This window comes from Thermobia domestica, chromosome 9, assembly GCF_964235325.1.
Source record: "Thermobia domestica chromosome 9, izTheDome1.hap1.1, whole genome shotgun sequence".
NCBI classification, from domain to species: domain Eukaryota; kingdom Metazoa; phylum Arthropoda; class Insecta; order Zygentoma; family Lepismatidae; genus Thermobia; species Thermobia domestica.
The window spans coordinates 37,109,346-37,133,168 of record NC_137462.1 but is presented as its reverse complement, the minus strand read 5'-3'; the positions used below and the strand labels follow the sequence as shown (position 1 = coordinate 37,133,168).

Genomic DNA, 23,823 nt, shown 5'->3' with positions numbered 1-23,823 from the left:
AATGAATCATTTCAAAATGCTGTCAGAGCCATCTAGTGCTCTATTACTGCGATCCCTTGCTAAATCACGTAGACGTTTGACTGTTTATTACATCCCTGTCTTGTATTTTCTCTGTGGTTATACCTTGTTTGAACTCAGCCCACTAGTAACTTTGTTGGCTGCTGCTCCATCTTTGAGCAATCCTGTTAAGGTCCCGCTAGCTTGTGTAACTATTTTCCAGCGTCTTTTGCACAACCCATACGTGCCAGCCCCAATTATGAATAGCTCTAGGATCTCATCACAAAATAACCAACATCTAACAATCATGTCCTATTTTTTTGATTTTTATATATCTTTTTTCGGTAATTTACTGAATGAACCTCGTATATAAAGTAATTCATTGAAATATTTCGATTGTCTTAACCGTCAGTACACAAGAAGACAAAATGTCAGTAGTGAACGAATACAAAATAAAAGCAAAGTATTAGTTTACAGAAATATCAGAAAAACTCGAAAGATATTCGATATACAGTGGATCATACTTTGCACAGACACAACTTCTAGCATTTATCATATATTAAAAAATCATACGTTAATAGAACATTTATCACTTACATATGATACAAATAACGCAGCAAAAATTATACTGTATTGAATCACTGTATCATTTCAAGTGTTACTTACCTTTGAGGTGTAGGCGGAGCGTGTGTTGGAACCCTATGAGAAGGTGTCCTGTGCGCTGGAGTCAAATTACCCGGATGTAAGAACCCGTGATGAGGATTGTGAGGATTGGGCGTCTGTTGTCCATACCGTGGAGTCTGGGAAGTATGGGGTGTTTGATAAGGTGTCATAAACGGCGTCTGTCCTGACGGCGTGTATGGCTGAAAAGAACAAACAAATTACAAGTTTTATCAAAACATATATTTTGTAAAGCTTACTGCATTTACAGTATATAACACATAAGACCCACTAAACTAATTTCAGTTTGGTCTGGTGATTAGATCTCGCAGTCTTTATTTTAGGCTTTACTCGCTGTTTGTTAATAAATCAATCTACATTTTTCAATTTCATATATTTTTTGATAGCATCTGTAGAAGAACCAGTATATATAATCCTTACCTCAGATATACCATTTGGGAGGTAGGAGGGGCAAGGATCAATTTTGCTCACGCTCAGGTTTTCAGTTCTCTGCAGGTTAAAGTGATTTCTAAGAGCTCTTAATTTTTTACATTGTTCGCTTGAATGTAATGTTCACTTTTGTTATTTTTATATTATATTCACAGTATTATTTTTATACATACTGTGTATATATTGAAAGATAAATTTGCTGCGAGCAGATTTGATCTTCCGTTGGTCCTAGGTGTAACTCATTCTTGTTTCGCCAAAATTCCTTTTTATTCCAAACCCTAATTGTGTTTTTAAAAAGTATTACTTTTCTCTTTCTTGTTCAGACATTGAACCTTACAAGAGTGTAATATATTTTATTCTGAAACCGGACGTAAATACAAACATACATCGTTACGACAAAACCGAAGTTCAGATTGTTACGCAACACATGCCGGTGCTTTAATAATGTAAACTATGTTATGTAACCATTTACGATAAATGTACAGTAGAAGTATTTCAAAGTTTTTGTTACTAGTTTAGAATAAAATGTTAACTTAAATTCAATACATGTAGTGTTAACAATCATTTGAAAAAAGCGCTGGAAAATTTGACCCATTCCCCTTGGCACTACACATAACAGATACGGGCTTAGTAATTCTGGGGTAGTATTTTAGTGTGATACTGTTACAGTGCAAGTTAGAGAAAAAGAATTCAGAACAGATGGAAGAATATGACAAAATGTAGATGATAAATAGGATCTTCATCTTGAAAAAGACACAAAAAGTCTTACAACTTAAAGTCTTACAAACGGAATATAAACGCAAGGCAAGATACGTGCATAATTTTATTTCTAGATCAGAGTTAACAATACCTCTCAGTGGCCTTTATTTCAGGCTTCTTCGACAGGAGTTCAACATCTCTTAATGGCCTCTATTTCTAGCTTTCTAGATATTAAATCTTAATGGAAGTAGCTCCCGACTGCCTCACAATGTTACGTTAATACCGAAAATTATAAGCCCTTCACCGGGAATTAAATCCAGCACCACATACGCTAATCATTCCACCACACGGCAGAATATACACCAACTTCATAGTGCACATAAATTCTAGGTAACTCATGCTCGTACTCTGGATGTAAACATATATTCAGAAAATCCTGCACACACATACTTCTCTTTCAGAACGTGTATGCCCTTGTACAACTATAATTATTTTCTTAAAATTATTATTACTATATGCCCGTGTTCCCCGTTAAGACAGGCACATATTATGCGTCCGTTTGAAACCTTTCTCAAGCAACTGTGTCAAAACTAGATAATGAAAAGCATGGACAAAGCGCCTTTAAATTATTGCACGTACATAATATGTATATTATGTAACTAAATTTAAGCCTCATTTTTCTACTTTGAGTACTTTAAAAAAAATAGTAGTTAAAATTCATTTACTGTTTACAGCACGATTTTCGCCTGTAAAAATTAAAAAACGTGTCTGCAAACCAGAGCAACTTCACTCATTATGTTTCACCTTTTTCTTTATTTTTTCACGCTAGACTTGGAGTCAATTACGTTGATGCTTTAAAAAAAAAAAAAAAAAAAAAAAAAAAAAAAAAAAAAAAAAAAAAAAAGATCTTAAAATGTCACACTAAGTTGAATTATTACACTCTTATTGTGTGCAATATATATTTAGTGCACAATACAAGCCCAGTGATTATGACGTAGTAACATCTTTAATTTTGTTTTGTAGTACGTTTTGAAAAAAATCAATATATGAGTAAAATTCCTATTTCAAACTCGGCCAGAATTTTTTTCATATACGTAAAGGTCCGAAATGTACCAGCCCAAATATGAAGGAATCGCAATTATCACTATCGAAACTACCATATACACACAAAATAACACTGATCGCCTTTATCGAAGATATTCTAATAATGAAACTAACATTACTTATGGAACATACCACATCTAATAATTCATTAGGAACACATATAAAGTGCTGCACAATAATTAGACTGGGCTTACTTTACTATTTTATAATACAAATAAAAAAAATTCCTTAAACAAGTTAATATAGTATTTTCTAGAAGATATTAGTATACGCACTCTAATTGTTCTATAATATGAATTTTGGTGACGATATTTATGTGTCAAAAAAGTCAGTTATGCAAAATAAGTTAACTAATTGTATAATGATGAACCCATGCTACTTAAGTTCAGTTCTACTTTCCATGAAAAGAATGATGTTCGACATTATAAATCATAAGCTGTACACTTAAGTTTTAAATTTATAATTGAACATTTTTTAATGGCCAAGGATATATAATTTCCCCGTCGTTGTTATTTTGTTGTAAATTATTAAAATATGAATGCAGTAAACACAAAACAAATAAACACATATCACTACTTCCAGCCTCTTTGATTTGCTATCACTAAACACCAACCAGGACAGTTGGGCCAATAACGAGATCTCCAGAATTGTGTGGATGAAAAATTGGCACTTGGGAAATTCCAGAGAAATTAAAAAAATCAGTTGAAGTTGCCGATAAAGTGAAATTAACGTAATAGTGTTTTACGTTAAACAACTGCTAGAGCTGATGAGAACTGTCTTGTGCTTACTTGCACTCAAATTAATTACGAGGGTAAGTCAAAAATTATCTGCAACTTTGACGTAACTCTTTTTACATTGTTCATACTGATTTCTGTCCTTGTTTATTTTATTGTTATGCTGTTGTGGTCATGCTATGAAAGTTCCATCCTAATTCCACCCTTTGTCTTCCTTTTGTTGCAGATAGATCATGGCCGCTCCATTAGAAGTTTGCACCAAAGACGAACAACGAGTAGTGATCTGGTTTTTGTGGTCGGAAGGTGTGTCAGCGTCCGCAGTCCATCAAAGATGATGCATCACTTCATCAATAGTCACTCGTCTGTCTAACAGAACCATGTCACGTGCACGCTCAGTGTTGTCATCACTTGTGGCCGTGGATGGTCGTCCGGCTTCTTCCTCGTGCTCCATTTTGTAATTTTTCAATCTATTCGTAGACACTCCGTTGTGGCAAGACACTGTTCCCGTAAAGTCTGATGGACTGCGGCCCCTGATACACCTTCCGACCATAAAAACCGTATTATGTCCGTTATTTCCTCTTTGGTGCAAATTTCTAATGGAGCGGCAAAGATCTATCTGCAACAAAAGGAAGACAAATAAACGAAATAGGATCAAACTTTCATAGCATGACCACAACAGCATAACAATAAAATAAACGAGGACAGAAGTCAATATGAACAATGTAAGAAGAGTTACGTCAAAATTGAGGAAAATTTTTTGACTTACCCTCGTAATAACAACTACAAAGAGAAAATTATTCAACTTTATAATATAACAATACCAATAAAACGGCAATAAGTACGGTATTATAGAAAATTTCTTACTGTATTAGCGTAAGTACTGAAGCCTGCAGCACCGTAACCACCTCCTGGCGTATGGGGATAATGCGGCGTTTGGCTGGCCACTTGCGACAGAGACTGAAGCATGTGGGTTGGCATACTTTGGGCAACACGTTGAATAGCTTCTGGATTCATATCTACAACAACAACATATATCGTAAATACTTCAAAATTTTCAAATTAACTTTCGCTTTTATTACAAAGCATAATTACTAATATTTCTGTTATGAAAATAAATAAATAAAAAAAAAAATAATAAACCTAATTACAAAATCAAATCATTAAAAAGCATTCACGTGGACTAATGTTTTCAGATTGCGAGATTATACGAAGAAGGGAGAGAAAAGGAGACATTATACATTTATGACTAGAAAGTGACAGAGGAAGATAGGTGATTAGCATTAGATGCGTTTTCTTTTTTCTCTTTTCCTAAGTATGTGCATGGTTATCTTAAATTTAACACACAAAATCGTATATGTGAAAAAGGTTTGCTTCAGCATTTCGATTATCTGATCGGCCTCATAGAACAGAAATGAAGCATATGTGAAATAATTTTGAACTGGCGATTCAGTTGACTATCTTTGATTAGACAGCGATTTCTTACGTACTAGTCGTGTTCGTGGATTTTCTCGGGGCACCCCCGTTTCCTCCCACTTTCTCATTCCACCAATTCTTTCATCACCATTCGTTTGCCTTAATCATCCGTCTCCTTTAACCTCAACGGTATTCGTGGGACGTTAAACTGAAAGATTTCATTTTTTTTTTTTTTACATGTATTACTTTATTAAGGACTGACAGTATGACTATATTTGTAGTATTTTTTCTTTCTGTCAAAACTCTTAATCACACTTCGTTGAAATCGAAAACTAATTTTTTTCTTTATTGTATATTTAAGAAGTATTTGTAGAAAATAGCCATAATTAAACTAGGCTTTTAGAAATAAATTCTGATTCGTAAATATCCCTAACGTGAACCTCTGATTATTACAAAATAAGCCCTCTTAATATTGTATATCCGTGTTATCACATCTACTTGAATAATGATAATCTTTGTTTTAAAAAGAAAATGCTAAGAATAAAGCTGCATAACGAAAGACAGAATGTCATTGCTTCTTAAAATACTTATAAAATGTAATGAAACTGAGGGTACAGCTAGTATGGGTTAAGCGTTTCAGCTTACCGATGGGCCATAAACAGTTTTCATCATATATATATATATATATATATATATATATATATATATATATATATATATATATATGTATGTATCGTCATCGTATATGAGTCATTTATCTTGATATGCCCTTATAACTTAAATTAATATATACAAAATGCAGAAATTTCGTACTATTATACCCCCAAAGCAGAACAACAGACGATAATGCCGCAGATCGAAAATTCGGGCTGCAGAAATATTGGCTAACCTCTAGATGAAAATTACGGCCGCACTGTCTACTCTTTAAATAAAACTTACGGTTGCAGAAAGATTTTTTCTTCTCTGTAAATAAAACACGAATCAGAACAATTCAATGTTTGATACTCACGATAATATACCGAGAAACATGACAGACGCGATAAGGAAGAGTGAGCGATACATACAGTCGTCACTGCTACAACATATGCAGCCGAGTCAAGACTAGTAGATACCTGTCCGGTGGTGGGATGTTAGCTAGGCCATTGTACATTGCTTGGTAATGCTGCTGTCGTGGTTATAATGTGATTGTGATACTTAGAAAATAGCTTAGAAAAAAATATATGCGAGGTTTTTTTTTGTTGGTTACTTATTCAGTTATTACATAGCCCTACAACCCCTTGTGTATTTCTCCATAAATAAAAACCCTATAAGTTAAAAAAAATTAGAAAAATGGAATTACGAAAACTTTTTTTTTTCTTTTATGGACTTGAAAATTTTAGATTATAATTTTAGTACACTATTACTAAAAATGCTTGAAGAAAGTTTAGGGTTTTACTTAAACCGCCGCAGAAATTGAAAACCGTTCTGCTTTCGGGCTATTACACAAGTATCAACAAGGGGACACTGTTTGACGTAATCTGAAATACCACCAGATTAACAGTGCTTTCAAACTTTTTTTTTTCAAATGACACTATCTCAGGATATTACATACTCCAAATCGTGTACATATTAAACGAAAACTTGCAATACTATAATTTTCAAGTAGATATGAATACACAGGTTTTGATAATATAATTTTAATACAGGAGATTTACAAATTACCTGATTTTCAAGTAGAAATCTTGTCTAATTCATAATACAACCCTATACTTACACCGAAAGCTTACAGAAAAAAATACTTACTGGCAATATTTATGCTTGGCGTAGTGTTGGCAAGATATGGAGTATGATTGGTCATTGCTCCACGAGGTGTGCTAGTAGGAGTGCCAGGGATTGGATCCCGGAAGTGTTCCTTAAACCAGCGGAACAAACTTGCTAAAGAATCAAACATTTCTTGACGGAAGCGGAATCCTTCCGGCGTAACGGTAATAAATTCATGCCTAGCCTTGTTGCGAGGAAGATACGAAAGCATGAATTTCCCTGGGAAGTCCTACAAAAGGTAAGAAAATAAAAGTACATTTTTAAAACTCTACGGCAGGAATGTGTATACTGCTCTGAAAATTGGAAAAAAAAAAAAAAAAAAAAAAATTCAGGGTTGAAAAAAAAATTCACAATTAAAATTTTTGTCCATTTTTTTTATTTAATTCCATTTTTTATTTAAATAACTTGATTTTTTAAAAGAATATATTGAAATTATATTCATTTTTATAACTGGTAAACTACGTAAGTTTCAGGTTTCTTTTACTATGTGATGTTAGAATAAAAATGAATTCAAGGATTCCCTGATATTTATGCTATGTTTTTTTCCAAAATGTTTCTTACATGTAACAGTTTCTCAGCAGCAGTACATTACTGTTCTTCCAACATGTAAAAATGGGCGGTCACAGTATTCCTCAGAATTCACTTCACAATAATCGAACGGAACAAAGATAATCATGGTAATCTTAGTACGTATTTCTTTTTTAAGCATCTTAAACACTAAAGAACCTAAGTAAAGTATGCAAAGTATAGTATATGTTATCCTTTCATCATAACTTTCTCACAATCAATATCAATATCTTTTGCTTCAAAATTGTAATATTATTCAAGGTAAACTTGCATATCAGCATGAACCGTATATGAACATAAGTACTTGATTTCAAGGTATCTGACTCAGTACGACAAAAATAATACCATAATGTGTAAGATATTTTAGTAGTAAGGTGTTTCTAGCCAAGAATGGCTTTTTCTTATCAATTATAATCATTTTTCTTTTTGTTTACAGTATTAACAACTAGTTAAAATACCCGTTCCTATAGCACGACCAACAAGAGATGGTCTCTGACGTTTCTTACCACATGCGGTTGGACATTGCAGCCCCTACTTTGATACCAGTGTTACCAACCACGATCACTCTGTCTTATACCATTAATTAAATTGCCACTACAGTTCCACCGAGAAAAAAAAAAAAAAAAAAAAAAAAAAAAAAAAAAAAAAAAAAAAAAAAAAAAAAAAAACTTGACACGCGAATAGTGGCAAAGTCTTTGCGAGCTGTCAAAGACGTTTTCTTACTGGACGGACTATAGCACGAGGAGAATAGGTTTATGGCAAAAGATGTATATCAACCATTTTTTTTTTTTTTTTTTTTACCTTCTTAGGATGCATATTTGCGAAAAATTCATCCCCCCCCCCCCTTCCTTGGAATACGAATTTCAATCCAAGAGTAGAGTTAATGATAGATACGGAGGTCAATTCATATTATGTTTACAAATTCATTTTAAACGGTTTTATCGTGTTTTTACTTCCGCATTTTATGAATAAAAAATAGAAAATTTCCTCCTTGAGAGGAATAATCTTCGAAAACCCTGGGACAAGCCTCAACTTATTTTCACTAAGGCTTTTATATACCTAGTTTCAGCTGCCTAACTTGAAGGGATCGTGAGATACACACTTTTGCCGTAAATTTTGAACCCCTTTTCCCTTAGGATATCCGTTTTCGTGAAAGTGAGAAGATAAAAACGCGGCTCAAGTTTAGTGGTAGCTTAGCTCGAAAATCCATTCCACACGGTTCACCCATTTATCCATGATGATGAAACAGGCAACATTGATGCTATTTTTATATCCTGAGAATAACATAGAAATTGCCTCCCCGCCCCCTTAGAAACTGAATTCTCTAAAACGGTGGAGCACATGCCCACTTATTTATAATGAGGTAATATAGAAAGTTGTATCTTTCGAAAAGAGGGGCTCGTAAGATTTTTAGAATATATTTTAAACACCCTCTTCCAACACCTTTCTGATATGAATTTTAATGAAAGTAGCACAGTAAAATTAGCCCGATCCAAGTACTAACTATATTCAAAATTAATTTCAAACACTTCAGCCGCTTTTCCGTGATGATGAGACAGACAACGTCAGTTTGGATATCGAGGAAACTATATAACTTTCCTTCTTTTCTCCCATGGAGTGGAGTTTTTGTAAACGCCGGGACACGTGTTATATTTTTGATGAGGAGTTTATATATTAAGTGTCAATTTCCTAACTTGAGAGGCTCCTGAGACACTACTTTTGACTCAAAGTTGACCCCCTCTCCCCTTAAAATGTATAATTGAAGTGACATGACAAAAACCCAGTTTGAGGTAGGTATTAACATAACAATATTCAAAAATTAACAAAAAGGTTCAGCCAGTAAACTCCACCTTCAAGCCGTTAATTAACTGAAAGCTCCACTTAGGATAAAAAAAAATCTATGATAAGTATTACTACGATATGCAAATTTCTCAACTAAGAATTGTGATTATTGAATGTTAAATGGATTCACGATTTCCCTTTATGTTTCCTGCACAATATGATATGAAGTCACTACATTTTCAAAATTCTTGGCCCGTTAACTGTAATCTAAAATACTATATACAGTACTTTGTTTAAACTTGCATTATTAAGATTCAACTATCATCGTACATTTGATTAGTGTACCACAATGATCAGAAATATTTTTTAAAAAAAAATCATTCTATTTAAATCAATTAACCCTGCGAGATTCCAAATGAAACATCGAATAATTCCATTAATATACTACTTTATACAACTTCACCCAATCTTCCAGGTTAAGAAATGAAAATGAAATGAAATCTTTGAGTTTTTCGTCCCACGGTTATGCCGGTTAGGCTAAAGGGGACGGTGATGATGAGTAATGAATGAAATGGTGGAATGAAGAAAGTGGGAGGAAACGGGAGAACCCCGAGGAAACCCACGTACACGGTGTTTGTCCACAACAAAGTTCACTTGGCGAGGGCTGTGATCGAACCCGGGACCCCAAGCACCAGAGGTGAACGCTCTACCACTGAGCCACCGCGGCCTCCCCAGGTTAAGAAGTCGTTCCGTAACACATAATATGTTCGTCATAATTAACGCTTAATGTATCTAAGGCATTTGCAGTTTCTCTTCTACATTATCATTCGCGAATTAACTCTATTAGAATTTTCTTTCCATTTTCTTAGCACAAAATATAACGTGAGTGATCGGCATATGTGGGCCAGAAAACAGTCACCATTGGGAATACAAGCGATTCGGATCTACACATTGAACTACAAGACAATGTCTGATGTAGTCATGCCGATTAAAAGAACATTGGACTTCTTTTTTATTTGAAGAATATTGACTATTCACGAAAAAGATGTAAATATGACTGGATTCAGATCCTTGTTAAGCGTGATATATAGACTTTCTGTTAGGACAGTCAATATCAGAATTGTTTTCCAGTATCTATAATATACCCCAACTGGGATGGCCTTCCTTTGAATTCTATATTTCTAGTTTTCTTTACATAGCTTTTTCCATAAGACTTGTCATGTTTTCATCATAAATGCTTTTTTTTCTTTTTTTTCTTTCTTTTTTTTTTTTTTTTTTTGTTTCTACAAAGTAAATGCAATCTTGATGAGCGTACAGGAGCCTCAACTACCAACAGATGGCAGCACACTTTTCCCTATTTTTCCAATGAATATCTTAGAGAGTAACAACATTTTCAATTAATTTATTATATTTAAGCAACGGATGTCGAAAACTTCCATTCATCTTCCATAGCACTGAGGCTATGTAAGACGTGGAATCATCGTCAAATTGAATCAATAATCCATTGTTTTTTGTTTGTTTGTTTGTTTGTTTCGTTCATTATTTTGAGAGCCTAATTACTCTTGACGCATACTGCTGAGATTAAAAATATAATACAATAAATGAAACAAAATAATTGAGCTGGGCGTGCAAAGCTCTTATGGATTCACTTGGAGTTTCGTTTTCCTTTTACAACTTAAGGACGGATATATTTATAATTATCAAATTTTACATAGTAATAGTGGCCATTTACAGCTAGGTTTCAGGGTAAAGATATCGATGATCAGTAATGTCCTTGAGAACTGACCAGCGAAAAATTAAGCTATATATTTAATACTGCCACGGTAACTTTTACTGTTGTGTGCGCGTCTGTTTAGATGTTTTACAGCGTTTAAGGTTATTCATTGTAGCGGTACCTGCTGCTGCGGATACCAGTCGATGCGAGTTCAGCTTCAGAATGACCTACGCTGCTCTCAGTCATTGGTTGAAAGGTTGATTTGAAGTTTAGTATAACATTCAGCAACGAGGCTATATGCGACCTAGATCTACAGCTTAAAGTGTGATTCGATCCACATGAACTCCCACTGGGAATCGAAACCGCAGACGGTGCGTAGCATTTAGTCGTGTCAGTGTTTCCAATTAAAAATACGTATTTGAAATTTGTTTAAATTCACATGCTGAGGTAATTACCCTGCTTGTCTGGGGACTGATCAACTACATAGTAGTCACAAACAACGTACAGGTAAATCAGTATTTGTTTTTTGTTGTAAACTTGCTCAGCCCAATTGTAGATTTGATCGAAATGAAATGTGTATACAAATTACCCTCTGATTGCTGATTCAATTGGTCCTTGTGCTGTTTCAAGTGCGATTCATTTCTTGAATGGCAGAATTGTGAATATAGTAGCGAAGTTAAAGAAAAAAAGTGCTGTCCCCTACTGAGAACGTTGACTTTATATTCACCTAAAACAACTACTTGATTCCCTTCCAACAGTATTATAGGTAAATGGAAGACATATGTATACACATTAAGAGCTAAGATGTCACAGTACTGACTCAAAAGATATTCATAACATGAAAATTTGCAATGAAGTACGTATACTTTCATTTTGACTTCACTAACCTTGGATGCTGAAATGATATAATGAATTTTTGTTGCAATCTTCTTCTTTTCCTCTTTGAGAATTTCTTCTGCCTTCTCTCTATTCCCGCCATCCGTCTCTTTATAATACTTGAAGGATAAAATATCTCTCGCGTGTGCAGCCATTGGGTTTACGTGACGAGCAATAATTTCATCCAAATCCTCAAATTCTTCGTTGCCTATAAAATAATGAAATAATAAGTTTAATTTGATGTTATATAATTTACCTTGCTTGCTTTGTAATTCCATTATTACTTGAATCCTGGTACCTGTACATTCTTTAAAGAGATTCACTAAAATGTATAGTCGTGCTACTACTTTCTTATCTTAAAATTTTAATTCTACGAAAGACATCTCATATATGGAGCAGTGAGGAATCAAACACAGCCCTTTCCTCCTTGTCTAAAGCATAGAGCATTTAGTGCACGTGATCCCGGTTTCGATTCACGGACGAAGAACATTATAATTTGAAAGTATTACAGTAGTTCGGATTTCACCTTCAGCTCCAAGTCCATGTCTCATACAGCCTCGAGTGCTGAGAAGAAACGTTAGACTTCTCAACGAACAAAGCGGTCTTCCACTTGTAGATATAAAAAAATGCACCTACTTACACCTAATAATTTTGTCAATTTGGCAGTATTCAAATATAGTAGAAGTGAAGTGTGGTATTAAAAAAAAAAAAAAAAAAAAATCCATGAAACGCATCTGCTTCCGTTTTGTGGTAGCTCTTCAGGGTGTCTACTAAAATTTCACAATGAAATTTCATGACTTTTTCGTGACATTTCTTTACCAAATCATAAAATTTCCTAACATTTTCAAGAGCGAATTTAGGTGTTAATTAGGCCGAATTTTCATCCATGCGATTCAAACGTACTTTGCTTGCGATTTGGTAGCATCTAAAACCGACCATAGACATTTTTGGTGGTGAATTTTGATGTTTTATAGAACAAAAATTTCCAATCTGTACTTACATTTGCACAATTAAAAAAAAATCGTGACCCAAAAGCTAAATTTCGTGACTTTCATGACCGTTTTCTAATTTAGTGACTTTTTCGTGACTTTCGTGACCGATAGACACCCTGCTCTTTAAATCTTTCTTTACCAAGTTGAAATAGTTATGTTCATTACCGCGTAAATGCATCCCAGCACAGAAATCTTTTCTCCCCTACAAAAGCAGGAAAAAATATTTATAAACCAGATTTTTCCTAAGAAAGAACGAGAACCATCACAATAAATCAATGGTCACCGAACTCACGAAGCTTTTGAGCTAATGTATAGTTTTTAAATTCTACTGTTAGCTACCAACCAAAAGAACTAACAACTTCTATGTTTATTGCCTATAAACTTACATTTCTAGTAAATATGAAATCGAACTATCCAAGTTAGGAAATGTCTAATATACACACAAAGAACACAATGTGCACAACCCGATGCGTATGCACAATCAACTGTGAGTTGAGGCTGACAATGGCAGTTGTGCGGGAGAAACAAGTAGTTGTTGTTGTCAGCGCCCCCTGTCGTTAGCGTCAGCTCGTGGAGGAATGAAGGTTAACCAAACGGAGCGTTAACGCGATCTACCGAAAATGTCCACGCGAGCTACTAGTAGTTCGCGATCGACGGTCTGGCGAACACTGCAGTAACAGTATTAACATAAAACATCTTAGAGAAATAAGTATGATCAGTTATCTGATGATAGTTCAGGAAAATATTTGTTGTTTCAGTTACCAAGTGGGATACACCTCTCTGTAATTAACTTTAAATTTCTAAAAGGGAACTTCATGAACAGTGTTTGTTCTTAGTAGATATGTTTTATAGATAGGAATAATAACAGTCAAGGAATACTATATCAAATAAATATCACTTAAGTAACAACAAAATATATAGCACTGGGGATGCGCACATCCGAACTTGGTGAACAGAGGGTTGTGAAGGAGAGCATCACAACTGTCACGATTTTGGCTGAAACAATTTAACAGGCTTATCAGGAACTATTGTAGTATTTCAGAATGTTATTAACTAGAACATTACACTTAGAAATTTCCAGGCTCTACATACGGCACAGCAAGCAAGAAAATTATTTCCTATCCCAAGAAACACAGGCTAACAATCTGATAATCTATAATGATTAAAGAACGAACTAATAATGAGTTTTCCTTTTGCCGAAAAGGTTCGCCCTTCCTTGATTATAAGCATACATTATATTTACTTAACGTTTCACAGGTTTATTCCACATGTTTTTCTTTAATTTTCCTTCTAAATGACAAATAGCGATTTTTTTTCTAAGTCCAAACACCAATTTTTGACAACCAACATTTTTCACAGGAAAATATTCACATGCGTACTAACCAAATCAATGTCTACCTCTACGCCAAGTTTGGTACAGCGAATGAATTCTGCAGATCACGTACCGTATCTACGCATTGTGATTCATCATTATTATTATTATAAAAATTCAATAAAGGACGAAAAAGTATTAAAAAGTTTAAGATAAATCAAAATTCCATACCTATCCATAATGATTGTCCCAAACTAAATGCATTTTCTTTTCCTTCTTCCCGAACGTCTATATGTTGATAAATGCCATCTGTTACCTTCCACGTCACTGTTAAGTGGTCAGCTCCCTAAAAATATAACATTATTTAATTTAGTCCTGTAATTCCAATACATGATCCTGAGATAAGGAAAAGAAAAGAAAGAAAAAAAAAACCGCCTCCGCTGCACATCTCTCCATGCCTTAGAAAAGCGAGCAAGAGAGAGAAGAGAGAAAACGAAAGAGAAAAGAAAGAAAAAAGATTTCTGACAGAGAAACATGAAACTATAGCTTGTACTACTAAAGCTAAACTCACCGAAGAACTCAAACAGTAAAATCTTGACCGCAGACGTTTCAGCGACGACTTGTCTTTAAACAGTACGAATTCTTTATGGAATTCTATGTTAACTTACAGATTTACATTAACAAAAATTCCTGCATTTTAGACATAATTTAAACTAAGCTATTTTCTTAACTATGAATGTATGTCTACGGCCAATATTACTACTTGACCATTCGGGTGCTTCGGGTGAGTACGAATTTTATTAAAATTCGATACACACCTTACCAGTTCATCACGTACAGTCAAATAACGGTAGTTAAAAATAAGTAAGTTTAAGAGGAAAGAATTAACAACAGTCAAAATAAAATACTACCTAAGTGCTTTAAAATGACAGAATATCGGATTGAAATGATTCACGCTACATTGAAAACAATTCAAATTACGGTAATAAAAACAGTACTGTACCTTGCTTGAAGGCCGAACGATAACTTCTCCTTGATCCATTTGAGCCATAATTTTTTCAGCCTCCTTATAAGAAATGTTATGAAAGGAAGGATGGACTATCACTCGCTTAATATAAGTCTGTCTTTGTTTCAGTTTCTTAGCTTCTTCTTCAGCTCTGACATCACTTTCCTCAGTATCTACGTCATAATATGGATCTTTCGGCGGCCTGAAATCAAATAAAATATACAGTTTCACATGTTATTATTTGAAACATCATCAAACTACACACACAAGTATACTATAAGTCTCCACCACGGTGGGAAGTACGCGAACTTACTAGCAATTGTATCCTTGTCAAAATACCGTGTACGGGGGACATCCAATAAATTATATACCTAGACAGGAAGGAATGCAGATAGGCTTACTTGGTCATCATTGTTTTTGGATGTAGTCCCCATGGAGGTCTACTATGCACCGTCGCCACTTTGTCGGTAGCGAAGAAATCCCAGAGAAAAAAATAGTCTTTGTCATGGCCTGCAAACCACTGGGAAACAGCCTGTTGGACCTCGTTGTTCAACGAAAAGTCTGACGGTGCTGCATCCCAACAGACTTTCACCAATGGCTCGTGTATCTTCTTTGGTCTCTTGCCTTCTTTAGTGAAAAACTTGATGACCGAGCGGTGCTCTAACTTCCGCAAATCTATTCCTCGCGGCGTCACACAAATACTTTGCTCACGACTACTGTGCTGCTTCGACTGACATCAAATTGCGCTGCGGGGTTCCCCACAGTGACCTTGGCGTGCGTATCAGGCGTTATTACGCTCCGCTCCTACTTTCCTGTCTAGGTAGATAACTTATTGGATGCCCCTCGTATATCAGGATAACGCTACAGCTCGGAACACGGGTATCGAAAACTTTAAACGTCATTCTGAAAACGTAATAAAATCTTTAAAAACGAACTTTGTTATTTTAAAGTTTAAAATGAAATCTATTTTAGGCCTCATGGTTATGTCCTGTAGTTTACAGGAGACGGATGATTAATAAAAGTGAATGATGACGTGCGATCGAACCAGGGGTGAGCGCTTTACCATTGAACCATTGTGCCCCTAAGCAAAATCTTCAATATAACGTCCTGTGCAAATGCTATTTACGATGCGGACTATGAATATCAGAAAATGAATGATGAAAGAATGGGGAATAAAGATAATGGAATAAACAGGAGCAATCCGAAAAAAAGAGCACGATGTAGTCCGCGACAAACTTAGGAACCCTTCGCATCAAAGGAAAGCAATCCACTATTGAGCCACCGTGTTCTCAGTCTCTTTGTGCCCCATTACTGAATAAACGTTTGATCCGAGTGTTATATGTATGAAATTTTAGCTTGAGGGTTGAGGCATTTGAGTAGGAAGGCAGAACTCAAAAGTTACGAGCAATCTGAACGCTTGGAAATTACAAAATAAGTTTAACGTCCACGATTATGTCGAGGTTAAGGGAGACGGTAATGACGAAAAATGGAAAAAAAAAAAATCTTTGTTCCTTTACGTCCCACGATTATACCGGCTAGCTGAGAAGGTGACGGTGATGATGAGAAATGAATGAAATGGTAAAATGAAGAAAGAGGGAGGAAACGTGAGAACCCCAAGAAAACCTACACAAACGATGTTTGTCCACCACAAAGTCCACTTGGCGCGAGCCCGGATCGAACCAAGGATCCCACGCACCAGAAGTGAACCCTCTACCACTGAGTCACCGCGGTTCCGCTTGGAAATTACATTTGAGGTGTTCGAGTAGTAATACCAAATTGCTCTGTGACAGTCATTTCCCGTGCCTATATGCTTAGCTTAAGTTGTAGGAGTCATTCCCCTTTCCATTAGAAAATATAGTTTCAAGAAACACACCTTTCTTGAGTTTGCTTTTACTACTCAGAACACCTTATATTAAAAATTATCTTTAAAAAAGAGATTTATAAATTGAGAAAAAAGACTGAAATGCTACCTACCTCCAATCATTATTTTTATCAATTAAATCGGTGCTCTTTGAGGTGCATTCGACTGAGAACCTTTCCACATCTATTTTAGTAATTCGACAATGAATTATTTGGCCTCGGTGAACCCGATCTTCTGGATTTGTGACATGTTTATCTGAGAGATTCTTAATTGGAATGTAGCCAGATATTCCATTATCCAAGCGTAATCTAATACCTATCGATTGACCTGGACACGAACCAGCATCAAAATGATTCCACACCTGAAAGAGGAAAAACAAAACTTTAGGTATACTGTGAAATCTCTTCAAGGAGATCACTCAAAAGTTACAACCAAAATCGGGCTTCTACATGGATGGGTTGTTTTCTTACGTAGAATTCATTATTTACTAAAGATTTTCAAATCAGGGAGTAAAACTCTTATAAGAACGGAAGTACAACTAAATTGAAGGGCGTATTCTATATTTACAATTTTGTGAGAAAAACACAATTACAGTTTATAAAACAGATAACACTGCACGATTTAGATAGAAAAAGACAAGATTTGCACACCCTACAGCAAGGAAGTTCCAACTACAGATAATATAAAGGTAACCAAGAACGTTTTGTCGCTTTTTGTGGAGGTCTGTGTTCAATTGGACCTCACACAGCGAGTTGAATGCGAATGGAGATAAGGCGAAGGTCAGTTGTTGGTGTTGATATATCCAACATACTACCTGGTTGTGGCAGTTCAGTTACACCGCGCACTTGCGTAAGAACAGAGTGAACATTGGACTTCCACACAGCGTCATAAGGTCGTGTATGTTGTAGAGTTCAAACTGGAGTCAAATGCCGCTGCAGCGAGGCGGAAGATGTGCCAGGCGTTTCATTAGGATGTCGTGACTACGCGGACTGTGCAGCGGTGGTTGAACAAGTTTAAGGACAGTGACAAAATAAAGATCTTCAGGTAGCAGTTGAAGCGAACAGTGGCCAGACATTTGAGAAACTGGGACTACAATTCAGTGTGAGTGAAGAAGCCATTCGGCAGCACTTACATCAACTTGGGAAGCACTACAAGTTGTGTCAATGAGCCCACATGATTTAATTTCGGGCCAGCGAGCAGACACCTGTTTCTTTGTTGCGTCGTCTGAGGAAGGAGCCATTTCTGGACAGGGTGTTGACATGTGATAAGAAGTGGGACCTGTACGAATTCCACTGTGCCGTTATCATTGGTTAGCGTCCCATGAACCAGTTAGAAAACAGCCGAAACCAGCACTGCACCACAAGAAGGTCGTCCTGAGTGTTTGGTGGACTGCTCGCGGCATCGTGCATCGGAACTGCTACCAGCTGGTCAGAGCATCAATGCATCAGGGGTCCTCCTGTTACAGAACAACGCTAAACCCCACGTGGCTAGGATGACCCGGGACACCATTCTACGCCTTGGATGGGAAACAATATTGCGTCCGCCATACTTCCCGGACATTGCAGTCCGATTATCATCTGTTCCATTCCTTGGACAATCACCTTAGAGGACGCCAGTTTAAATCCCTAGTAGAGGTGCAAAATGCACTTAATACTTTCTTCGCTTCACGGCCAATCAAGTTCTACAGCGATGCAATCCATGGCCTTTCAGAACATTAGCAAAAAGTAGTCGATGCGATGGGGACTATGTTTGATCTTCCAGGTATGTTGTAGGTGACTTATCGATATTCGAAGGTGGCGGATGAAAAAGAGACAGATCTTTCTTGGTTACCTTTATAGATTACACCAGCTTTCATATAATCATGAAAAAAATTTCTGCGGAGAAGTGGGATACGTCCTTCAGTTATATCGTGTTATATATATTTTTTAAATAATCATTTCGTATTAAAAGCAGTGAAATTGAAAGGGAAGGCCATGATTTACATTACTGCATTTTCATTAACACTACGACCGTGTAAAATCACATTAATACAAAATGGAAATAAACTAGCGATGCGGTTGTTTAAGAGTACAAAGGGCTAAGTACCTATTTGCGTTGCTCTTGTCAATTTACTTAATAAAATATGAAATACAATGTACGGTATTTTAACTGAAAAAGATAGTATCCTATTAGTTATACAACCTTTCGTCAAACAAAGTGTTAGAAACAACCAGGAACACTAACATTCATATACAAATATTCAGATCATGTCTTGCCCCCTCCCCCACTTTTAACGTCCAACCGCCGCATATATACACAATAAACTAGTTATTCGTTTATGGTTTGTCATTTGGCAATAAATCAGTAGGCGTACAGACTTATCCTTTTCCCTCTATAAATAAAAATTGATGGGATTGTACAATTTTTCAATTAAAAACAGGTTTCTGCCAAAAGCAAGTTGATCGTAGAAGCAACTTCATTATTTCAAGAAACTATTTTTTATAGTAAGTAATTAATTGCGAAATATACGATTTCCTGTATTGTATTGAATTTTTGAGTTTCTCTCACGGTTCTGTCCTTTAAAGATAAAAGACAGGGTGAGAAATGAACGGTGAAAGAACAATAACTCATTCATGACCTGAGTGGGGTTCAAACTCTCAATAGACAAGGTTACTTCTACTGCCACACTCAACTAATGATAGATGGCATACGATTTCTTTGTATATAAAAACTGAAATGTCGGAAGATAAAAATAAAGCGACTACTATGACCATTCAGCTATTTACCTCAGAAAGCTCAGGGAAGTCATTTTTAAGGCAAAATGGACACTGCCAGAGACCAGTCTCATCATTTCTCACTGGGTTTGCTTGATCCAACTGCTCTCCTTGGGGCTTTCTGTGTGTTATACCTGGAAATTAATGTGATATATTACAAATTATATAGGAAATAACAAGTATAAATATATATTGAGTGTATTAAAAACTGGGGGCCATAGAACAACTCCGTTAAGAGTAAAGAAACAAAAAAATGGAAAGAGAGGAAAGTTGTTAGATGATTTTGAATCTAGAATGCTGAAATGTTTCCAATCACACCTGCCGTTTGGGTTCCACACTGATAAGACGCCCTGTTAAACGAAAAAGTAGCGCTGCCTGTTCAGCAGGCCGTTCTCTTGGGACCGCATCATACCAAAAATACAGCAGTATTGGGAAACGGATTCGAGGAGTTTTATTCCCTCACGTAAGAGTATACAAGTTTTCCGTATCATTTTTGTGTGGTCTTATGTTCCGTTCTAACACTGATGAAGTGGAAACGTTGATTTTTCATTTAACATAGCCCACATTACTAGTATGGAGCCCAAACGGATGATGCGATTCGACAAATTCCATTTTAGATTGAAAACTGCCTATTTCAAACAACTTTCCTCTCTTTCCATTTTTTCGTACCTTTAATCATAACAGAGTTGGCTTATAGTTCTCAGAATTTCGAAACACCCGGTATATATACTAACGAAGGTTCAATATTAATAAAATGTAATTGCTGCAAGGTCAACTAAAGCTATTAGTAAATTCTAAGCCAGAATAACAATTTTTTTTAATGATAAAAACCTACTGGTTATAGTTATCGCCTTAGCTTTATTTGCAGTGCGTAAATAGTCCGTATATATATATATATATATATATATATATATATATATATATATATATATATATATATATATATATATATATATATATATATAAACTCATTCAACAAATTGAAAGTCTGGAAACTAGAAAAAGTCCATATTTTGAACGTAACATGTCGGTATCCTCAATATTTAAAAGCAAGAGAAATTGAACAATTAGTACACCCAAATACCCCTAAAGCGTGAGGCAAACTTATGAAATTTGAAGACGGTCCTCCAAGTTAGCTGTAAACGCTATTACCAAATGAATCTCTGTACACATTCACGTCTATCTGCCACCTGTTCGCGCTGTAGTGTATCTGCTTAGCGAGACTCCTTTACCTCATAACAATGTCGCGCTACAATCTTAGCTTCGACCATATGGCATGAAGCTTGTTACATGCTTTAGTTCTCTTTGCTTTAACACTTGATTATATATATATATATATATATATATATATATATATATATATATATATATATATATATATATAAAGAAATCAAGCTTACAGCTTGAGTATTATAGTTACTCTTAAATAATGGTAATACAGGGTGTCTACTAAAATTCCAAAATGAAATTTCGTGACTTTTTCTTTACAAAACCATAAAATTTCTTAACATTCTCAAGAGCAAATTTCAGTACGAATTAGGCCGAATTTTCATGTATACGATAGAAGCGTGCTTTGCTTGCGATTTGGTAGCACTTAAAAGTTGACTATAGGGAATTTTGGTGGTGAATTTTGATGTTTTATAGAACAAAATTTTCCAGTCTGTACTTATATTTGTTCAGAAAAAAATCGTAACCCAAAAGCTAAATTTCTTGCCTTTCATGACCGTTTTCTAATTTCATGACTTTCGTGACCGACAGACACTCAGTAATAGAAACCAAAATAAATAAGTATATATTAATTTATTTTACATTTGTGGTAATGGAGACAATTTTGTTGGTGTACGGAAAACAAATGAACTAATGATGAGAATAGTAAGAAAGAAAATCAAACTATTTGAGATAACTGAAGTAAGAAAATGAAATTAGTTAAGACACTGAAAAGGAATTGTACAAGGGCTGCTGGAAATGTTTCTGCGAACGTTCCGCTATTATAAAATTCGGAAGAACAGACCTTTCTATGTTTACATTATCTTTGTTTAAGCCTATTCGTTTACTTTTCACTGCAGTTTAAAGAAGTATTTTTTTATGTGAGAAATGGAAATTTCTCGGGAACACGTTTGGATAATGATTTTTTTATGATTTCGAATGTACTTTAACACTAAAATAATGCATCGAACAACTTCATTTGGCTTTCGGGGATGAAGCATCACCCAATAGGGCTGTCTACAGCTGGTTTCCCCAATTCCAGCGTGAGTGTATATTTCTTTGCGACGAACTTCGTGAAGGTCATTGATCCTCACCTGTTGTTGAAAATAATGTTGATGTTGTACGTGAAATTATTGAAAAAGTTTGGCATGTGACATACCGTGAGATTCAAGCATCTCTACACAGTGGCCTGAGCTGAACGTACGGAAAATTTCAAACCGTTACATCATCAGACATAACTTGACCGGAGCTTGAAAACAGGCTCTTGTCAATTGGTGTAAAGAAATAATCGAAAATAATAATAAATCTGGTGTACTATATCACAACAGTGGACGTTGGATCTAATTATACAAACCCGAAAATAAAGAGCAATTTAGTGTTTGGGTGTTTCAAAGTGAGCCGAAACCAACAAAACTTGTTCCTTCGAGGAGTGCTACCAACTACATGATGGCTTGTTTCTTCAGTTATATCGGACATATGGCTACCATAGCTTTAGATAATAGAAGTGCTGCAAATGCTGAATGTATATAACAATTTGTTTGCCAGAGGTCATCTGCGTAATATTAGCTCACATTGTCGCATCATTCTTCACCAAAACACCAGCTCCCACTCACCACACGAAATTGTTGATTTTTTTGTCCAGTGAAAAGGTCAAATTAATTACTCTATTCGGTGTATTCACCTGATTCAACACCTAAAGACTTCTTTTTGTTCCCACACATTAAAAATAAAATGCATAATGAGCAATTTGTGATGCCTGAAGCAGCTATTAACGTATTACAAATAGCCGTTTCTCAGGTATTTCTTCAAATCACTGAGAAAAAAAGAAAAAAGAATCAAACAAACAAAAAGATCATTTAAACGTAGCAACGTATATTCTTCTGAATTTTATAATACTGGAACAATAGTGTCACGTTAGTAGTAGTTTGCAGAAACTTTTCCAGCAGCTCTCATATTCTGAGGGACGCAAATTGTAATGGAAGCAAACGAGGAAAGTGGAGATTATAAATAAGGAAATATTATACGTGATCCCACTGGGAATCGAATTCTGGTCTCACTCCAAAAGTGAGACCTACCATTTAACCACGAGGGAGACTACAACTAATGGATGATGATAAATTGGATAATTCCTATATCAAGACGAAGAGATTAGCTGTGAAACTGTTAATTTTCTGAAAGTGACCACACAGCAATAACACAATATTTACACTTAAGTTAATGGTATACTCATGTGAGTCACTTCGCAGTTTCTTCAACACATAAATTGCACATTTTACATACAAACATTAAAATCGCCATTAAACTTACCGATAACTGTAGCCATAATCAACTTTCCGATGAAGAACGTCTCAGGAGTTTCTTTCGTCAGCATATTGAACAGTTCTTCTGGATTGGGAGACACGTATGGACTACGCAAATCCTTATACCTGTGGTTCAATTCAGCTCGTATATCGTACAAAGTAATACTTTTGTTGCCAAAACCCTATAGAAAGAAAAAAGATAAAGATTACAAAAAGTTTTCTTGATCCGCTGGTACATCCTTTTGTCAGAAAGGATGTATAGGAGTACAGTTTAAAATGGGATCTGAACCACTGCAATTGTGTTTCAAATTCTCCCGCCGAGAATCAAACCTGGGGCCATGGTAGCTCAAGGGTTGACCGCTCACCTCTGGTGTGCGGGTTGTCCCTGGTTAGATTCCCTGCAACGCGTGTTTGTGATAGAAAATATCCTGTCCGTAGTTTTGTCTCCTCCAACATTTTCATTCCACCAATTATTTCATAATTGTTCACTGTAATTTATCATTCGACTCCTTTCGCTTACAGTGCATAACGTGGTATATAAAACTAGAAATTTCATTTCATTTCAGGTTCAAACCTAGGACCTCACGCACTAAACCC

At 35.5% G+C, this 23,823-nt stretch overlaps 1 protein-coding gene across 4 annotated transcripts in view; it reads right to left on the bottom strand.

Annotated features, from left to right (window-relative positions):
* Positions 1-23,823, bottom strand: part of LOC145694570 (transcription elongation factor SPT6-like) — a 102,118-nt gene that overhangs the window by 4,863 nt on the left and 73,432 nt on the right. For all 4 annotated transcript variants that reach the window (XM_081770907.1, XM_081770908.1, XM_081770905.1 and 1 more), the window contains exons 23-31: positions 23,234-23,408; positions 19,733-19,854; positions 17,081-17,328; positions 15,104-15,308; positions 14,332-14,446; positions 11,808-12,004; positions 6,840-7,086; positions 4,509-4,660; positions 664-860 (exon numbers count right to left, since the gene is read on the bottom strand). In XM_081770907.1, the coding sequence (XP_081627033.1) occupies positions 664-860; positions 4,509-4,660; positions 6,840-7,086; positions 11,808-12,004; positions 14,332-14,446; positions 15,104-15,308; positions 17,081-17,328; positions 19,733-19,854; positions 23,234-23,408 (1,658 nt within the window). The remainder of the gene's footprint in view (positions 1-663; positions 861-4,508; positions 4,661-6,839; positions 7,087-11,807; positions 12,005-14,331; positions 14,447-15,103; positions 15,309-17,080; positions 17,329-19,732; positions 19,855-23,233; positions 23,409-23,823) is intronic.